The 17,080-nt window shown below is 33.0% G+C and overlaps 1 protein-coding gene across 2 annotated transcripts in view; it reads right to left on the bottom strand.

The window, feature by feature from the left end:
* The window catches only part of wnd (Mitogen-activated protein kinase kinase kinase 13 wallenda), a 61,214-nt gene that overhangs the window by 21,744 nt on the left and 22,390 nt on the right, over window positions 1-17,080 (bottom strand). The window contains exon 2 of one of the 2 annotated variants that reach the window (XM_075306337.1): window positions 14,510-14,796. In XM_075306337.1, coding sequence (XP_075162452.1) covers window positions 14,510-14,664 — 155 coding nt within the window. In that variant the 5' untranslated portion in view covers window positions 14,665-14,796. Of the gene's footprint in view, window positions 1-7,974; window positions 8,250-14,509; window positions 14,797-17,080 lie in introns of those variants that run through there. The other variant, XM_075306338.1, reaches the window with a different exon arrangement.

Genomic DNA, 17,080 nt, shown 5'->3' with positions numbered 1-17,080 from the left:
CGTCAACTACACGTGGACTACTTATTAATAAAGAGCAACTAAACTTTGTTTTTACACATTTTACTGTGTAATTTTTCACTATTTTCTCCTTATTTCATTTTACTGTACCAACTCTAAAAAGAGTATAGTTATTTTTATTGTTAAGACCCCTGATTTCTTTTAACGAACCAAGAAAAAATTGTGCCCATATGCCAAAATGATAAACAAAACTCATGTCCACACATACATAAAATGCTGCTCTCAAGGCGAAAACATATGCTGTTTTTTTTCAAATGTCTATTCTCTTGGTTCCGAATGTCTATTCTCTTTATTCAAATTAAATAATATTTAGACTTAATCATATCAAATTTTTGGCCTTATCATAAAACAGTTTTCCGAAACAACATACAAGCGGTTTCACAGAAATTGTTCTCTTTTGATTCTTTCGCTGTGTTATGTTGATATCACAACATATCACAACTTAGTCGAAATTTGTAAATTTATATATGTTTGCATTCACACATATGATTTTTATGAAACATTCATGCCCCAAACATAATATATTCTAACATATTAACATAGATGTCCCAAACATTTACTGTTAGTTTAGGAACATTATATGTTTGCACTTAAATATATTGTGTTTTAAAATTGTGCCCGAAACACATTTTGTTTATATCGGAACATATGAAAAACATATTTTTCTAACAGTGTGTCTACCAAAAGATCTCTTTTGCTGTCTGCCAAACCAAAAAATCTTATTTTGCAAAATTTTATTTCTATAGAAAACTTTGTCAAAATTTTATATCTATTGAAAATTTTTTTCAGAATTTTATTTCAATAGAAAATGTTGTCAAAGTTTTATTTCTATAAAAAATTTTGTCAGAATATAATTTCTATAGAAAAATTCGTCACAATTATATTTCTATAGAAAATCTTGTCAAAATTTTATTTCTATAGAAATTTTATCAAAATTTTATTTCTATAGAAAACTTTGTCAAAAATTTTATTTCTATAGAAAATTTTGTCTAAATATTATTTCCATAGAAAATGTTGTCAAAATTTGATTTCTATAGAAAATTTTGTCAAAATGTTATTTCTATAGAAAATTTTGTCAAAATTTCATTTCTATAGAAAATTTGTGAAGTACTCTTAGTTGGAGAGGAATAAATTGCAAAATCTACCAAAACCAGAGAGAATAAAAAGACAAGATGACGAAACTGTGAAGCGAAACTGCGTCAGTAGGTGACAGTCATGAGGAAAATTTCTCGAATATCATGCAGTTTTTGTCGGCGCTTCTCTCAAATATCATACAGTTTGCGCCGACGTCACCCAGTTCAGTTCTCTGCCGGCTTTACGAAACGTAATTAAAATAGGATTTAGAACCTACATTGTTGTAACAAATGTTCTGTTTTATAAATGTTTTCATTCCATTGAATTTTTTGGCAGACAATTTGAAATTATGACTGCCGATGACTTTATAAAGAATTTATCAAAACAGCGCTTCGACCACAACCCCGGTAATACCAAAGCTGCAGTCTTTGTGCGACATCTATACGGTTGACATTTGTTGTTTTTCGTTCTCTTGTCTTTTTATTCTCCCTACCAAACATCAAGAGTTCTACCAATCTACAAAGCGTTAAAAAACATCTACCATTTTTGGTAGAATTCTACCAACTGTGGCAACCGTGAGTTTATGTCAATCTCAAAGTGCTCGTTTTGTTAGTTCCTAATTTGCTGTCTTTATGGTGAAAACCATAGACCTTATAATACATAGATGAGCCATTGGTGTCAAACTATGTTTGACAGTTCCGAAGATTAAGAATAAACGAGAAAAATAAGAGCACGCTTACAATCTCTTTCGTTTTCCTTTTTGTAGTTTGCCAATTTTACACAAAATTAGAACGTTTATGATGCAACAGAGGATTTATAAATAAATTAATATATTAAAAGTTCATATTTGAACAAAAAATTGTGACCAAATACGAAATTTAATTTCGAGCAGCACTCTTTACGTACAACACAAAAGCAAATGCGCGAAAATTAATGTTTGGGACTGACTCTTTAAGAAAAAATCAAAACGAAATGTCAGAAAATTAATTTGTGGAACTGTCACATTTTTTTAAAGAGAATAGTGGATCATCTATGTATTACAATGTCTATAGTGAAAACAAACGAAATTATCGGGCTCTCGAACGGAGCTTATGTCAATCTCAAAGTGATCGCTCTACTAGTTCCCAATAATTTGCTATTGTGAATGTTAATATTTTCATATAGATTCACAATAGCACATTTTACATATCTTACACGAAAATGTTGCAATAAAAAAAATATAAAGTGTATTCCCTGATTTATTGCAGACACCATTTTTGAATAACAATTAATATTAAAAAGCATACAATATATATACATATTGAAAGTGAACTCTGAAACTAATATTATACAATTGAAAGGAAGTTGGAAGTTCAATATTTCTATGGCTATAATTATTTAAATTCGCAGGTGTCTATTTCCGTTTGGTAATTGTAGCTATGATGATTGATAGTCTGGAAATATATGGAACCATTGATTTTTACACCGATAGAAAAACGAATAGTAACGCATGGTCTCAATGTCACCGATACCTTTTGAGGTCTTAAATGGACGATGGGCTATTGACATTGACCTTATATTTCACGTTGCTCCAAAGGAAGAAGTCGAGGGATAACACAATAAACTTCTATTGTGAATCGAGGAAATGCCACTTTATCCAAATACAATCTGGCAACACCCACACGATTTGCTCTGATAAGATGTAGCTCACACAAATGTTACATCAAGTACTAAAAGGAAACAGGCCTAATATCACAGATAGGACAAATTTGACACAAACTCTATTTTTCACTAAACTTCAAGACGTTAAATGTTATTTTTATTGTTTATTTAGGTTGGCTAGATATTTAATTTCGGAAACAGCTCTCCACAAAAAAAAATTAATTTGCTAAAAAAATTCAGTGTGTTTATATTTTGCTGCTATACAAGCAAACGATTTCCGCTGGAGGTATATTTTTTTTATTCTGAAAGATGCCAGTTTAAGTGTGTAAATATAACCATAGCGATAGGCGGTAGGCGAAACATTTTTGCCGCAACGGCAAATACAATAAGCTCGACGGCGAATAATTCCCTTTTTCACGTTTCCTAGCGTTTTTGTTGTCAATACAGCACGCTTTGACAATATTAAACAATGAAGTTGAATAAAAACATACAATGGCTTGTTATTTGTTGAGTTATTTCAAGAAAAAATAATCTACACGTCTCCAGGCAACAGCAATTCCTAGTGGTGAGTTAAAAAATTGATAAGCGATGGCAACACTATACCAGTTTTCGCCAAGGAGTTAGAATAAGTTTTAATTTAGCGACACGCCGCTAGCCGTCACGGTATTCCGTCGCGGATTTTGGGCTTCCCATAAGAAATACACGTAAATAAGTGTTCGCCTACCGCCTATCGCTATGGTTATATTTACACACTAAAGGTAGTTGACAATGATGCCACCTTGCTTATATTACATCTTTAATCAAATATGAGAAGAATATTATAATATAATAGCAAGGTGGCATCCCTTTACATTATTTTAAAATCACGGCAACACAATTGCAATGGCGAAAATATATTTTGTAAATTTTATTTACTAAAATATACAAAATTTATAATATTTAACGTTCAAGCAGAAGTTACAATTATTGAAGTTTAGTGAATAATTCCCATATGCAAAACAAATTACTGACATTTTTAACGAAGGAGATTATATGCATATGGGGGTAAATAATTTGTTTTATTTTAGAACTGACACCAGAGAGAGAACTAAACTGTCAAGCGAAACTGCGACAGTAGGTGGAAGTCAAAGCTGCAGGCAGAAGAGAAATTTTCGTCCTCTTGTTTTCTTTATACTCTCTGCTGACACTAACAAATTTCTGATAACCGAACGAAAGCAATTGCGAACGAACGGCAGTCACTCACTTTCGTCTAGATTTGGGTTTCTCTAACTTCCTTTCGTTCGTTCGCATGGCTTACGTTACTGTCAAATGCTAATATTACCAGATCTCAACTATTTCAATTACTTGAAAAAGGCCCATAGATTTTAAAAATAATTTTCCATAAAATTTAATCTGGCATCGCCGTTTATTTTGCAAATTTTTCTCATTGTTGATATTTGGTTTAGCTCAATATTTTTTTTTAAGAAATTAGCCCTCGTAGAGAGATATGTATTTGTATTTCTATATATCTGCAATAATTAGGTTTCGGTTATCCTTTTAATGAGTGTTTCATTCCAAATGTATGCGTTTGTTCATTTTAGAATTTCCTTTAAACGGTCTATATGGCGGTTATAAAGAGAAATAGATCTATATAAATCACTTTTATTATATTTTTGCACCAAAAAGCTTTAATCAATTTATCAATTATTAAGTTTTTCTCTATTCATGAATGCCTTTTTCCACAAAACGAAAGGTTTGTGCAAAGTGAGTGGATTTGACATTTATGTTCGACAAAATGCGAACGAATGGAGTTAGAGAAACCCAATTTTAGTGGTAACGTTACGTTTTCGTTCGCATTGATTTTCGTCTCACTTGTCGTTTAGATAGAGCTTAGAGAAACCGAAATCAGCTGATTTTCGTTTTGTATGCGAACGAACAGCAGAATTCGGATATCAGAAATAGACTGTAACTTACTTAGTTTTATCAAAAAGAGTTTATTGGTATACAACAATGACAACAACAACGGCTTGTGGTGAGTTCAAAAATTTGATAAGCGATGGCAATAATATCCCATTTGCCGATAGGATAGATTTTAATTTGGCGACATGCCACTAGCAGTCACGAAATTCCGATGCATATTTTGGGCTTCCCATAAGAAATACACGTACGTGTTCCTCTACCGCTATGGGTCTCACGTTGGGCGCCAAAATATTTGTATAACGATCCGCCTTCTTGGTTCCATTTTCTCAGATCTTGAGGCAGAGAGAATTAATGTAGGTTTAGTGTAGATAAACCAAAAATAATAGATCTACAATACCATTTTCTTCTTTAAAATCATTGAGTCGATTGAGTAAAATACGGTAGGCAGTGTTACCGTTAGTGTCAAATTTGCCACGTTTTGCAAACGTTGATACTTTTGTGTTATTAAATATGATACTTTATAGTTTTTTTGTCATACTGTTCCACTTTCAATCCCTAATAGCGTTAAGTTTACAGATATGACTGGATTCTTAACAAATAATCGAGTTCACGAGTAGAATATTATATGTGGAGAATTTTTTCTTTTTTTACCATAATATCAGTGTATACTTTTACCGCCTAAAAATAGACATGGAAATTTTTCTATGGTAGATAAGCCGGGTTAGTCTCCTGAATATTAAATTTCAAAGATTGTCATATATATGGAGATGAAATTAATGTAAGACTAGTTAAGATCTAAATTAGAAAAAAATATTTCACTGCGCTATATACTACACTGATATAAATGCGTTTAATTGCTGAATTTTCTTTATGAAAAAGTGTACCACTTTTTGCGCCACTTTTTTAAAAATTATGTGCCACCTTTTTTGACTTGTGACACATGCCATTCTCTAAAAATTCTCAACGGTAATGATGACGGTTGGTAGTGCCTTTTCTACAAAATATTACTTTTGTTCTCTTAACGTCCACAATTTTAACTTCCTGCCGGACAGGAAATACTTAGTAATGTGCATATTTGAATCGCATTTTTATAATGCGCTGGCAATTATATTAATATCATTGACAATAGACACTTCTAATGTAATATTTTTGTTTGCTATTAAAAGGTAATAAAAATTGAATTTGAAGAACAGAAACAAACACCAGACAGCAAAAGAATGAAGCCGCTGACAGTTTTCGGCCAATATATATCGTCGTCATCTTATTTCGACTGAAATATAGGGAAATATATAGTCAAAGTATATATTTGTTAATCTGAAAAAGCTTTAAAATTTCTACAAAAAAAAAAGGAATCTTCTACCAACAATAATTCAATACTACATTTCTATGATAATTTAGCAAAAATCATTCGTAACAGATATTAATAAAATGTATTGGTCCTTATCAAGTTGATAAGGGACATAGACTGCCGCAAATTTCTAAACGATATGGATGAGCAGTTAATATCCAACCACAGAAGGGTAACGGCAATACAAAAGGGTAACCCAAACAAAAAAAAAAATAGACTGGAGACTATTCATTCCTATTGGCATTTTTTATTGTTGTTTTTTACGCTTAAAACCAAGTATGCAACTCTAGCGGAAATTTCGATTGTGTGCCAATAACACATTTTGCCATGTATATCTCATGGGAGCAAAATGTTAACGATCGATAACAACGTATTCAAAGTTCCATTTCATCCTCATCGCTACCAGAGAATCGTAAATGATACTACAACAATCGCCAACTGTGATGAGGAAGCGTATCAAAATGTACAAAACGTACATAAAACTATTATGCCATCACTATTGTCATAACAGCAATTTTATATTTTGTGAAACACCAAGCGCAACTAGCTTGTTATAATTTATTAAAAAAAAAAAACGAAAATGAAGTGGTGGAACCTTAGTTATTATGCTTAAAATTGTTAAAGGTACATTGGTGAACAATTTTCGAATTTCAAATGGAGTAAAGTGATAGTTTTTCAGATATTTTTCCAGACACGCTGCATTCATCAAGAATAAACACTGATAGACGCTGGAGCATCAGCCGAATATAGCAGAATTTCAACTTATAAATCATTCGTATTTAAGGCATTATGTTCAATGTGTTTTTATTCGTATAAATGTTGTACCTGGAATAAGTTATAAATTGTTATTCAAATTAATAAACATCTAAACAATCGTATTTAACTTGACCACAATGATTCTTTTACAACTATCTTAAAATTTACTTTTTCTAATAGTTTGAAGGGACTCTTATTGGCGTCTTTCTAAATTTATTAAAAAAGGCACCTAATAATTGCACTCATTCGATACTTTTTTGTAGTAACTTGGCGTGGTACAACTTCTCAATAGTAACGGCGCTTTTCCGACGAGTTTTGGATATCGTAAACGACTGTTTTCGTCGTGGTGGGCATTCTCAGAAGCGCCGTCAAATCCAAAAAATTTTGACAGGGTAAACGTCATTACTTTTATTTAGTTTTTAATTTTTTTCCATTTCCATTCAATACTTCATTTTGGTAAAAAATAAAATACCTATACGGAGATTATTTTGACTCAGTGTATATAATATAATAAGGGGTTTAGCACCAGATTGACCACTTAGTGGTTTGGGTGTATACAAAATTCATGGACTGACCAAAATATAGAACATAGAACTAGAACTCGGGCTAAAATATATAAAAACTTAACAATTCTTCGAGGCGTTACTAATGGAATGACTATGGTAATATAATTTCCACCCTATAGAGCAACAAATAACTAATAATAAATACTTTATAAAAAGCCCAAACAAACAGCTAAAATAAAAATTGTCCCGCGAAGATCTAAAAAAAGCACTAAATTTCTGGGAAACGCCGCTAAAATAGCAACATTGCACATTACAAGGCTGCAGAAAGCAATGAAGACGTCGCAAAAGGTTTCAGCATAACCGAATACATATGCCGACAAAGATTCACACGCACACACTTGTTTTCTTTGACCACGCACAATATGCTTTTCTCGAAGGTGTTGAGCCACCGTGGTAGTGTGAAAGGGTTTTACCATAGTGTGTGAGTGTGTGAATTTAATTGATTTCTTATCAAAATGTCGCTGTTGTTGTTGTCGGTTGTCACAGTGTTTTAACGAATATTTGCAATTCAATATTTTTTTCAAACAAAAGCTCTACATAAATTTGGTAGTACTAAAGTACTTTTCTATGATAATATTTTTTCTTATTTATTCCATTTATTTCTTTGTTTTTATTTTTGTGTTTTTTTTCATAACCCACACTCATACACACGCACGCATAATTCTCACATACAAGATATCACCAGCAAAAATAACACGGCAGAAACCAATTTTTGTCGTCGTCGTTGTTGTTGTTATTATTATTATTATTATTATTATTTTAGCATTTTTATGGTTATTAACAAAAACAAAAATGATATTGTTGTAGTTGTTTCAATTCGACCGAACTTTGCAATTTGTTCGTATTTACTTTGTTATTGTTTTTTGGTTTGAAATTCGCGTGGAGTACGAGCGTAACGTATAAACGGGCGCGCGCGTATCTATTCAAATATAACCGATCTACTGAGAATTTGCACGTCTACTAAAGTTATGCTCAGCCAGAGATTGATTTCATTTGGAGGTCGGTCGGTCTACTTCACTTTCCATCGTGTCCGTTACCAACATCACCGCAAATGTTCGGTTTAGATTCGTTTATTCAATCATCTTTCCGCTTGCTACACTCCTCTCATCAATCCAATTCATAACACCCAAGATTCGTTTGGCTCCCCTCCCCACCCCCACGCAACAACCTACCGGAGAGATACCTGTATACAGCAATACTTGCGAAAATATGAATTAAGATGAGAGTTACTAACATCATAGAGAAATTCAAAGAGATTCGTACGTTCATTTGCTCACATGTGTTCTGGTATGAATTCCAAAGTGGGAACAAATGTTTGTTTTGATTGTTGTATTTTTTTTGTCATGAAGCCAAACGTGTTCAAATTTCACTTTACTTTTATTAGTGAGTTCGTCAAGCTGAGCAGAGTTGCCAGTTACCAGCTTTAACCCCCTTCAAAAAATACCCAATTTGAACCGAAATTCCCTAATAAAAAGCCTCAAGAAATTTGTTGGCAATTATTTTATGAAACAAAAAATAAATATACGCATTACTATTGCTGGATTTGTGAACTACACTGACAAAAAAGATTCCAAAGATTTTCTCTTCACAGTAATGATTTTTGTATTGATTCCGAGCCAAAAAAACCGAAGAATTGAAGTAAGAACATATTTTTTTTAATTTCAGATTTGCATACTTCATTCTAGGAAACAAATTTTAATTTATTCCTTTTTTCAGCTTTTTCCTTCATGTGCTATAAAAGTCCTTTAAAAACTTGCTAACGACTACTTAAATTTCTAAATTTATACTCGACTGCAAATGGAAATTATGCTATGTAAGGAAATATCTCCTATTTTTGAATACTTTTTTATTCCAACCACCGTAGAATGGTGATGGGGCTATAATAAAATTGTTTCATTCCGTTTGTAACACATCGAAATATCGATTTCCGACTATATAAAGGATATATATTCTTGATAAGGGAGAAATTCTGAGACGATATAACCATGTCCGTCTGTCTGTTGTAACAGGTTGGCTGATAAGTCCCCGGTCTAACAAAGAAAAACACATTTTTTTGTCAAAATTTGTTTTTATTATTCAACATAGTTCCTTTCAAGAGCGATACAACGATTATAACGACGTTCCAATTTTTTTATACCATTTTGGTAGTACTCCTTCTGTTTTGCCTCAAAATAGGCCTCAATTTCGGCGATCATCTCTTCATTGCAGCCAAATTTTTTCCCTGCTAGCATCCTTTTGAGGTCTGAGAACAAGAAAAAGTCGCTGTGGGCCAGATCTGGAGAATACGGTGGTTGGGGAAGCAACTGTCGATTGGACTCAGGAGTGTAGTGATGGAGCCATGTTTCATCCATTGTCACATATCGACGGAAAACTCGGATGTATTACGAGTTAACAGCTGCAAACACCGCTCAGAATCATCAACACGTTGTTGTTTTTGGTCAAATGTGAGCTCGCGCGGCACCCATTTTGCACAGAGCTTCCGCATATCCAAATCTTGATGAATGATATGACACACGTTCCTTTGATATCTTTAAGGCCTCTGCTATCTCGATCAACTTCATTTTACGGTCATTCAAAATCATTTTGTGGATTTTTTTGATGTTTTCGTCGGTAATCACCTCTTTCGGGCGTCCACTGCATATTAAAGTAACCCGCTACGACTAAGAGTTTTCAAAGGCAACTATTATATTTTATTCATGGTGGTGGGTATTTAAGATTCGGCACGGCCGAAATTATTGCTTACAAAAAGTCAACAAATTTAAAGACGATTTAATTCATTTTGAATTATTTTTCAGAATTATTAAAGTCAAATTGACCTTAGTCAAACCAAATTTTTCTTTCATACAAAGATAGCCAGTTTTAAGTCGAATCACTACTATTAGGGTAAAACCAGCGTTGCCAGAATTGTTTCACCAAAAACCGCTAGATTTGCCCAAAAAAATAGCTAAAAAAAGCTAAAAAATGCTAAAAAAAATAGCTAGAAAAAAAGCTAAATTTGTTTGTATCAAAAGTCACATTTTTGATTGAAATTTAACAAACTTAAAGGCTTTATTTCACTTACAATGCATATTATTTTCATTTTAATTCCACTTCTGTGAGACTGTAACAATATCTAAGGCATATTAGCTCTGTTTGCGTATTCGATACATTTTGATTACTACCACAATTTTTTTACTGGAAGTCCTTCGTTTTGTGGGAGCTACCTTCCCAACACCTTTTATTTACTTGTTATTTTAAAATATTAAATGATCTAAGCATGCTTTGGATTTGGTAAAAAAAATGATTTGTAATTTTTTTAAATAAAATTTTAGTTTGGTTGTGAAAAATTCGAAATACACTACTTTTATTTAAATTGTAGAAAATACCTATAGTTTACATTTCCCAGTAAAAACATTTTCCTTTTCTTCATGAGCTATCAAAGTGCTTTAAAAACGTGCTAACGCCAACTTAAATTTCCAAATTCAGTCTCGACTTCAAGTAGAAATTATTGTATATATACGTTTTTAAAATAAAGTGTTGAAAAACATCTTCTATTTTTGAACGCTATTTTGGTTGCCACAAACCAAAAACTCCTCACATTTAAAGACTATTTCATTAATTCTTCCTTCTTTCATGAAAACATACCCATTTTTAAGTTGAATCACTTAATTATAAGGACAAAACGACTTTATCGTCTTTTGGACAAGGAAAACAGTTTATATAAAAGAAATTCACAAATGCTATTATAACCAAAACTCGCGTTCGTATTTTAAGGAGACGACAATATAACAAGGTGTATTTGCTACAAAAATGCCCGCATAATGGCTGGACTCATTATTAATTTTTCAACTGAGCTTTGAAATATGTGGAAACCCTTATACTTGCAGCAAGGCTTAGATAAAAACGCCGATTTATCCATATTTCAATAGAAACGTGTCGAAAATAAAAAAAGCCAAAAATAGCTAAAAGGGTCATGAAAAAAAGCCAGAAAAAAAGCTAAAAGCTAAATGCATTTTTTTCCCGCTAAACGTCTTCAAAAAAAGCCAAATCTAGCGGGAAAAAAGCTAAATTGGCAACGCTGGGTAAAACGACTCCATTGAGAGAAATGCGTCTTCTATGCTACTTCGCATGCGGATTTTATTAAAGTTGACAATTTTGTAATATTTTTGGAACTTTATGAATAAAAGAAGTAGAAGTAGTAAAAAGAAGTGAAAACCCCGCATCACATTTGGTACCTTTCTTTATGTTCAAACTTTAAATGTAAACATCAGCTCGTTTGACTTCAATTCTGGGCTGTGGAGTCGAGACAGTCTAAGTATCCATCGTTTCTTTTACTTAACCTCAAACATTTACTGTAATAATTTCTTTACCTATTCCAATGAAATAGTGAATTATCACTTGTTATTCCGTCAAATGCTAATAATTCGGTGAATATGGCAACCCATAAATATCTATTTTGCAAAATCATATTGCATGCTCATTTTAACTCTCTCTCTCTCTCTCTTCCTATCGTTTCTCTCACTAGAAATTATGAATTTATTTTTATTGCTATCGCATTGACATAAACAACCAACGGTTTTTGGTCACATAAACCAGGGAAGCGTATTGACGATGAAATACAACTACGTTCATAAATTCTTCTTAGAGTAGGTAGGTGTTGTGGGAACTAAAAGTTGTTGGAGCTCGATATTGAGAAAACAACGCGTTATTATAATCTTTGTAGCAGTAGTAATACGAGGGCGGTTCGGAAACTTCTTAGCCTATCAATGAGAGAGAATAGTTAGTTTTTCAAAAATATTTTTATTTTTCAATATAATCTCCTGAAACTTCAATACACTTAGTCCAACGCTTTTCTAGCAATTCTATCCCTTGATTGAAATAGTTTTCCTCAAGGTCTTCAAAATAGTGGTTTACAACTATAATTGCATCTTCATTTGAGGTAAACCGCTTGCCAGCAATAGGGTTTCCATATGGATAATTTTCAAAAGAGAACTTTCGCTTTTAAAAAAGAGAACATTTTAACTAAAAAAGAGTTTACAATAAAAAAATCTTTATTAAATAATGAATAATTTTATTGATGTCAAAATTAAAATAATAATAGTTTCTAATGATAGAAACAACGAAATAAATATATAATAAAACAATAAAAAACAAAAGAATCACATTTTCTTAAAAAATAAACAAAATAAATTCCAAATTACGCTGTCAAAAATATAACACACATGTTTCTAGGATCTCGCCCACAATTGACGACGACAACGTATTGGCGTATTTACGTCGTACGTTCAATTACATCTTTTTCTAATTTTAACGCCGTACGTCGAAACGTCGCAATTGTGTTCCGGCCTTTAATTTGTCAACAGATTTAACCCAGTAAACAATTAGTGGCGAACAATTGTGACGAATTCCTACTAAATAAATAAAATTCCATCAATCTAAGATTTTTATTTTTTTAAATAGAGTACATAAAGAGCACTGTTGGACATAAAAATACGGCATCAAAAAAAAGAGAGTGAACAAAAAGATACGAACACAAAAAGAGAACATGTTCTCTTTAAAAGAGATGTAATGGACAGCCTAGCCAGCAAGGATTTTTTTTTTTTAGATTTGGAAACAAGTAAAAGTCACTGGGAGCTAAATCAGGAGAATAAGGTGGGTGGTCAATCAACTCGTACTTTAATTCGTTGATTTTAGCCATTGTTAAAACACTGATGTGCGCTGGTGCGTTGTCTTGATGAAAATTTATTTTTTTGTGTTGTAAGCCAGGACGTTTTTCTCGAATTTGTACATTTAATTGATCCAAAAGGTTGCAATAGTACTCTGAATTTATTGTTTTACCCTTTTGCAGATAGTCAATCAATAAAATACCTTTGAAGTCCCAAAAAACCGTTGTCATAACCTTACCAGCCGATTGAATTGTTTTGGCCTTTTTTGGGGCACTTCCTCCAGCTTCAGTTCATTGTTTGGATTGTTATTTTGTCTTTGGAGTATAGTGGCGGATCCATGTCTCCTCAACAGTTATGAAACGACGCTTAAAATACATTTTATTTCGCTTAAAACGATCCAAACAAGCTTGAGAAATGTTCATTCTTATGCGTTTTTGATCGACTGTTAACAAATGCGGCACCCATCTTGCGGAAAGCTTTTTCATCTGTAGTTCTTCATGCAAATTTAAATGGACTCGAACATTTGAGATGCCCATGATATTAGCAATTTCACGCACTTCTATTCGCGGATCATTGAATACCATATCATGCACTTTGGCTACAATTTCTGTTGTTGTTGCTGTTTTTGGACGTCCACTACGTGGTTCATCTTCAATGCTTGTACGACCACGCTTAAATTCAGCAACCCAATTTTTTACTGTTACATATGAAGGAGCACTTTCACCTAACACATTCACCATATCATTATAAATTTCTTGTCCCGATAAACCTTTTTTATGTAAATATTTAATGAGAGCACGCATTTCTAATTTATCCATTGTAAAAAAAATTGCGGATGCGTCTTTTTTTGAACACCTGTTTCTATATGAAGGAGTTGTCGAAACAAAATTTAACATGTTTCATAACAGAGATGGAAGTTTCCAAAACACTTAACTTTTTTTCTGTTTATACCGCGCTTTTTGTTCTAGGCTATGAAGTTTCCGAACTGCCCTCGTAGTAACAATTATTTATTGTTACTATTTATGCTTGCAGCGCATCGCGTTGCCATCGCGAAATTTTATTTTTGACCATAACCGGACCAAAATTCCGACTAGCAGAAATTTTCCACACTGCTGGATATAAGAGCTTACAATTTCAAAGGACGAGGTAGTCTCTCAAAATCATCTAAGTACTTGGAAGTTGGCTTAGACTCCAGACAATATTCACCTAATATGGGTGCCTGGCCACAGGAACATACCAGGGAACTGTGAAGCGGATGAGTTAGCAAGGCTTGAATTACCTTACATATTCCACGGGGAACTAAAATCTGTTGGTATGCCTCTGGCTACCTGTAAGCTCATACTGCGTGAGAAGGCTGTTATGATGGCGAATGTCCGATGGGAGAATTGCAGGGTGCTACGTTGGTCATTCGAAGGCCATAATTCGTGCCAAAGGTAAGCAATCTACACTGATTTCAAAATTTTGATGTTATTTCCGATATTAATTGCTTTGAAAAATTAAATTAAAAAAACTAGCAGCCACCCTGTCTATATAAAACTCTTTAATTTATCTTATAGACTTACCTCTTTTGTATGTTATCCGTTTGATCGCGATATAAATTTGGACTGCTTCCATGTCGCTGATGTTTATAGGAGGCTAAAGCTAATTGTGATGCTAATTTTGATGCGGTTACCAAATCCTCGCGACTTTTACTAATACTCTCACTGTAAGGATGCATATTCCTTCCGCGCGCCAAAAAAATCAATAAACCTAAGATATTCTTCTTAGGTAAGATTTTCACGCATCATAGACGTAGATGGTATCCGAGTTATAGTATTCCATTAGTGAGCAAACAATTTTTTAATGACACCTGCGAATTAGAAACAGATAAGGGAAGTACGTAAGTAAAAATATACAACTAATGAATCATCATAGTGGTGACAGCGATATTCTGTTTAGCTATACATTCGAGACCTAAGAACAAGTCTTCAAAGATAATAAAAAGCAACAACCATTCTGGAAGATCGTAAAATAAAAAAAAACTGATTTTTTTTAGATACGCCACACCATGGATCACATTTTAGTTTTGTACTTTAGAAAAAATCTCTAGAAACAATATTTACAGTGCGGGTCATCATTACGCCGTACACAAAATGCAGGACACTCACACAAGAGGTGTTTAATTGATTCTGACAGCTCAAACTCGCCTACCAGGCAGCGACCCGTTATAGCAGATATCAGTAGTGATATCTGGCGTCTTGGGAACACTAGCATATCTAGTGTGCGGTTTAAGTTTAAATGGGGCCATATTTGCTTGGTGTCGTTACAACCCTTGCAATTCTCCCATCGAACATTAGCCATCATAACAACCTTCTCACGCAGCAAAAGCTTGCAGGTAGCCAGAGGCATACTAAAGGAGTCTAGTCCTTAGGGATACCAGACGTGTTCTTTTAAAGAGCACATGTGCTCTTAAAACAAGATAGGCCAAAAGAGCACGCAAAAGTGCTCTATTTTTATTTAAGTGCTCTTTTTATGCTCCTTTTATGCATCACAACAAATATGACTCCAAGTAAACTGAACATACGTAAATGTCGCACTACAAGATTTTCCTACGCCGTTATTTTCTAATCGAATGCCAGTTGATGGAAAGTGGAAAGAATTTTTAATAGTGGCACATATCCAAATCTTCATATTTTCTTTACCACATTCGAATGCTGCATGTGAAAGAATATTTAGTTTAATGGTTGCAAGTTGGAGAAAAGACAGAAACGGACTATGTATTGAAAGTCTGGAAATAAAATCGAATTTTAATTACACATGTACCGAATTCTATAATTATTAAATAGCGAGATTGGAAAATATATTGTTAAAAATGTTCAGAAAAGTGATAAATATTTCTAAGCAATTATCTTAAATGATTTACCTTGTAACGCTCAGTCATTTCATTGAGAGATTTGCGGCAATCGATGGCCGTTTGCGAATTAAAGAACACAGAGTCCAAGGATTTTGTGACTGCACCGAAAGAATTTTCTTCGTAAAAAGAACGAAAAATTTCGTTAAAAGTACGAAATTTGTCATTGTTTTACAACCAAAGAAACTTTTCATTAAAAGTACGAAATATTTCGTACTTTTTACGAAGAACAGTTCTTCCAAAATTTTCGTAGTTTGTAAGAAAAAAATTCGTACTTTTTATGAAAAATATTCGTACTTTTTATGAAATAATTTCGTTCTTTTTATGAAAATGTTTCGTACTTTTTATGAAAAATTTTCGTAGTTTTTATGAAAAATGTTCGTACTTTTTATGAAAAACTTTCGTACTTTTTTCTGAAAAATGTTCGAACTTTTAGAAAAAAAAAATTATAGTCGAAAGTGCATTTGGTTGTAGTTGCAAGTGTGAAAAATGACATCACTACTTTACATCTTAAGTTTTTGAATAATTTTTAGTTTTATTGCTTCACTTTTATTCATAGCACGCTATCACCCAAATGAGAAGTAGCATAGACTTGCATAAAAATAGAATAAAGGAATACACTCAAGCACACTATAAAAGACAATTTAATGCCGCGAACGGAAATTTTACAACTTCAATGAAAATTCTTCGTTATTTCAAAGAAAATGTTTCGTACTTTTTATGAAGAAATTTTAACGCAGAATGTTTCGTAAAATATTCGTAAAAACTTCTTCACAAAATTCATGAAATGTGAAGAAAGTTTCGTTAAAAGTACGGAAGAATAGTTAATGAAGAATTCTTCGTAAAATTAACGAAGAGAATTGTTTCGATGTGCCTGAGTATATGAGTGTCGGAGTATATATTAATGCCAACATTTGTTGAACATTACTTCTCAGGCAATTCGCCACCCCTCTCATTGCTAATATTTCAGCCTGAAAAAGACTGCAGTGATTAGGTAATCTTTTCGCTATTTTAAGTTTTCGATCTTTAGAATATATTCCGAAACCCACTTGTCCATCCAATTTGGAGCCATCAGTGTAGAAATCTATATAACGTTTATTTCCCGGGGTCTGTGTGCTCCACGCCTCCCATTTGGGAATTAGAGTTTCAAACTTTTTGCCCAAAAGCGGCTTCGCCATAGTGTAATCCAATACGTTTGGCACATCTGTCACTATTTTGAGGACCGAACTTGACTGTACGTTTT

The sequence above is a fragment of the Haematobia irritans genome, chromosome 4 (assembly GCF_050003625.1).
Source record: "Haematobia irritans isolate KBUSLIRL chromosome 4, ASM5000362v1, whole genome shotgun sequence".
Classification (NCBI taxonomy): domain Eukaryota; kingdom Metazoa; phylum Arthropoda; class Insecta; order Diptera; family Muscidae; genus Haematobia; species Haematobia irritans.
This window is presented reverse-complemented; position numbering and strand designations above follow the sequence as displayed.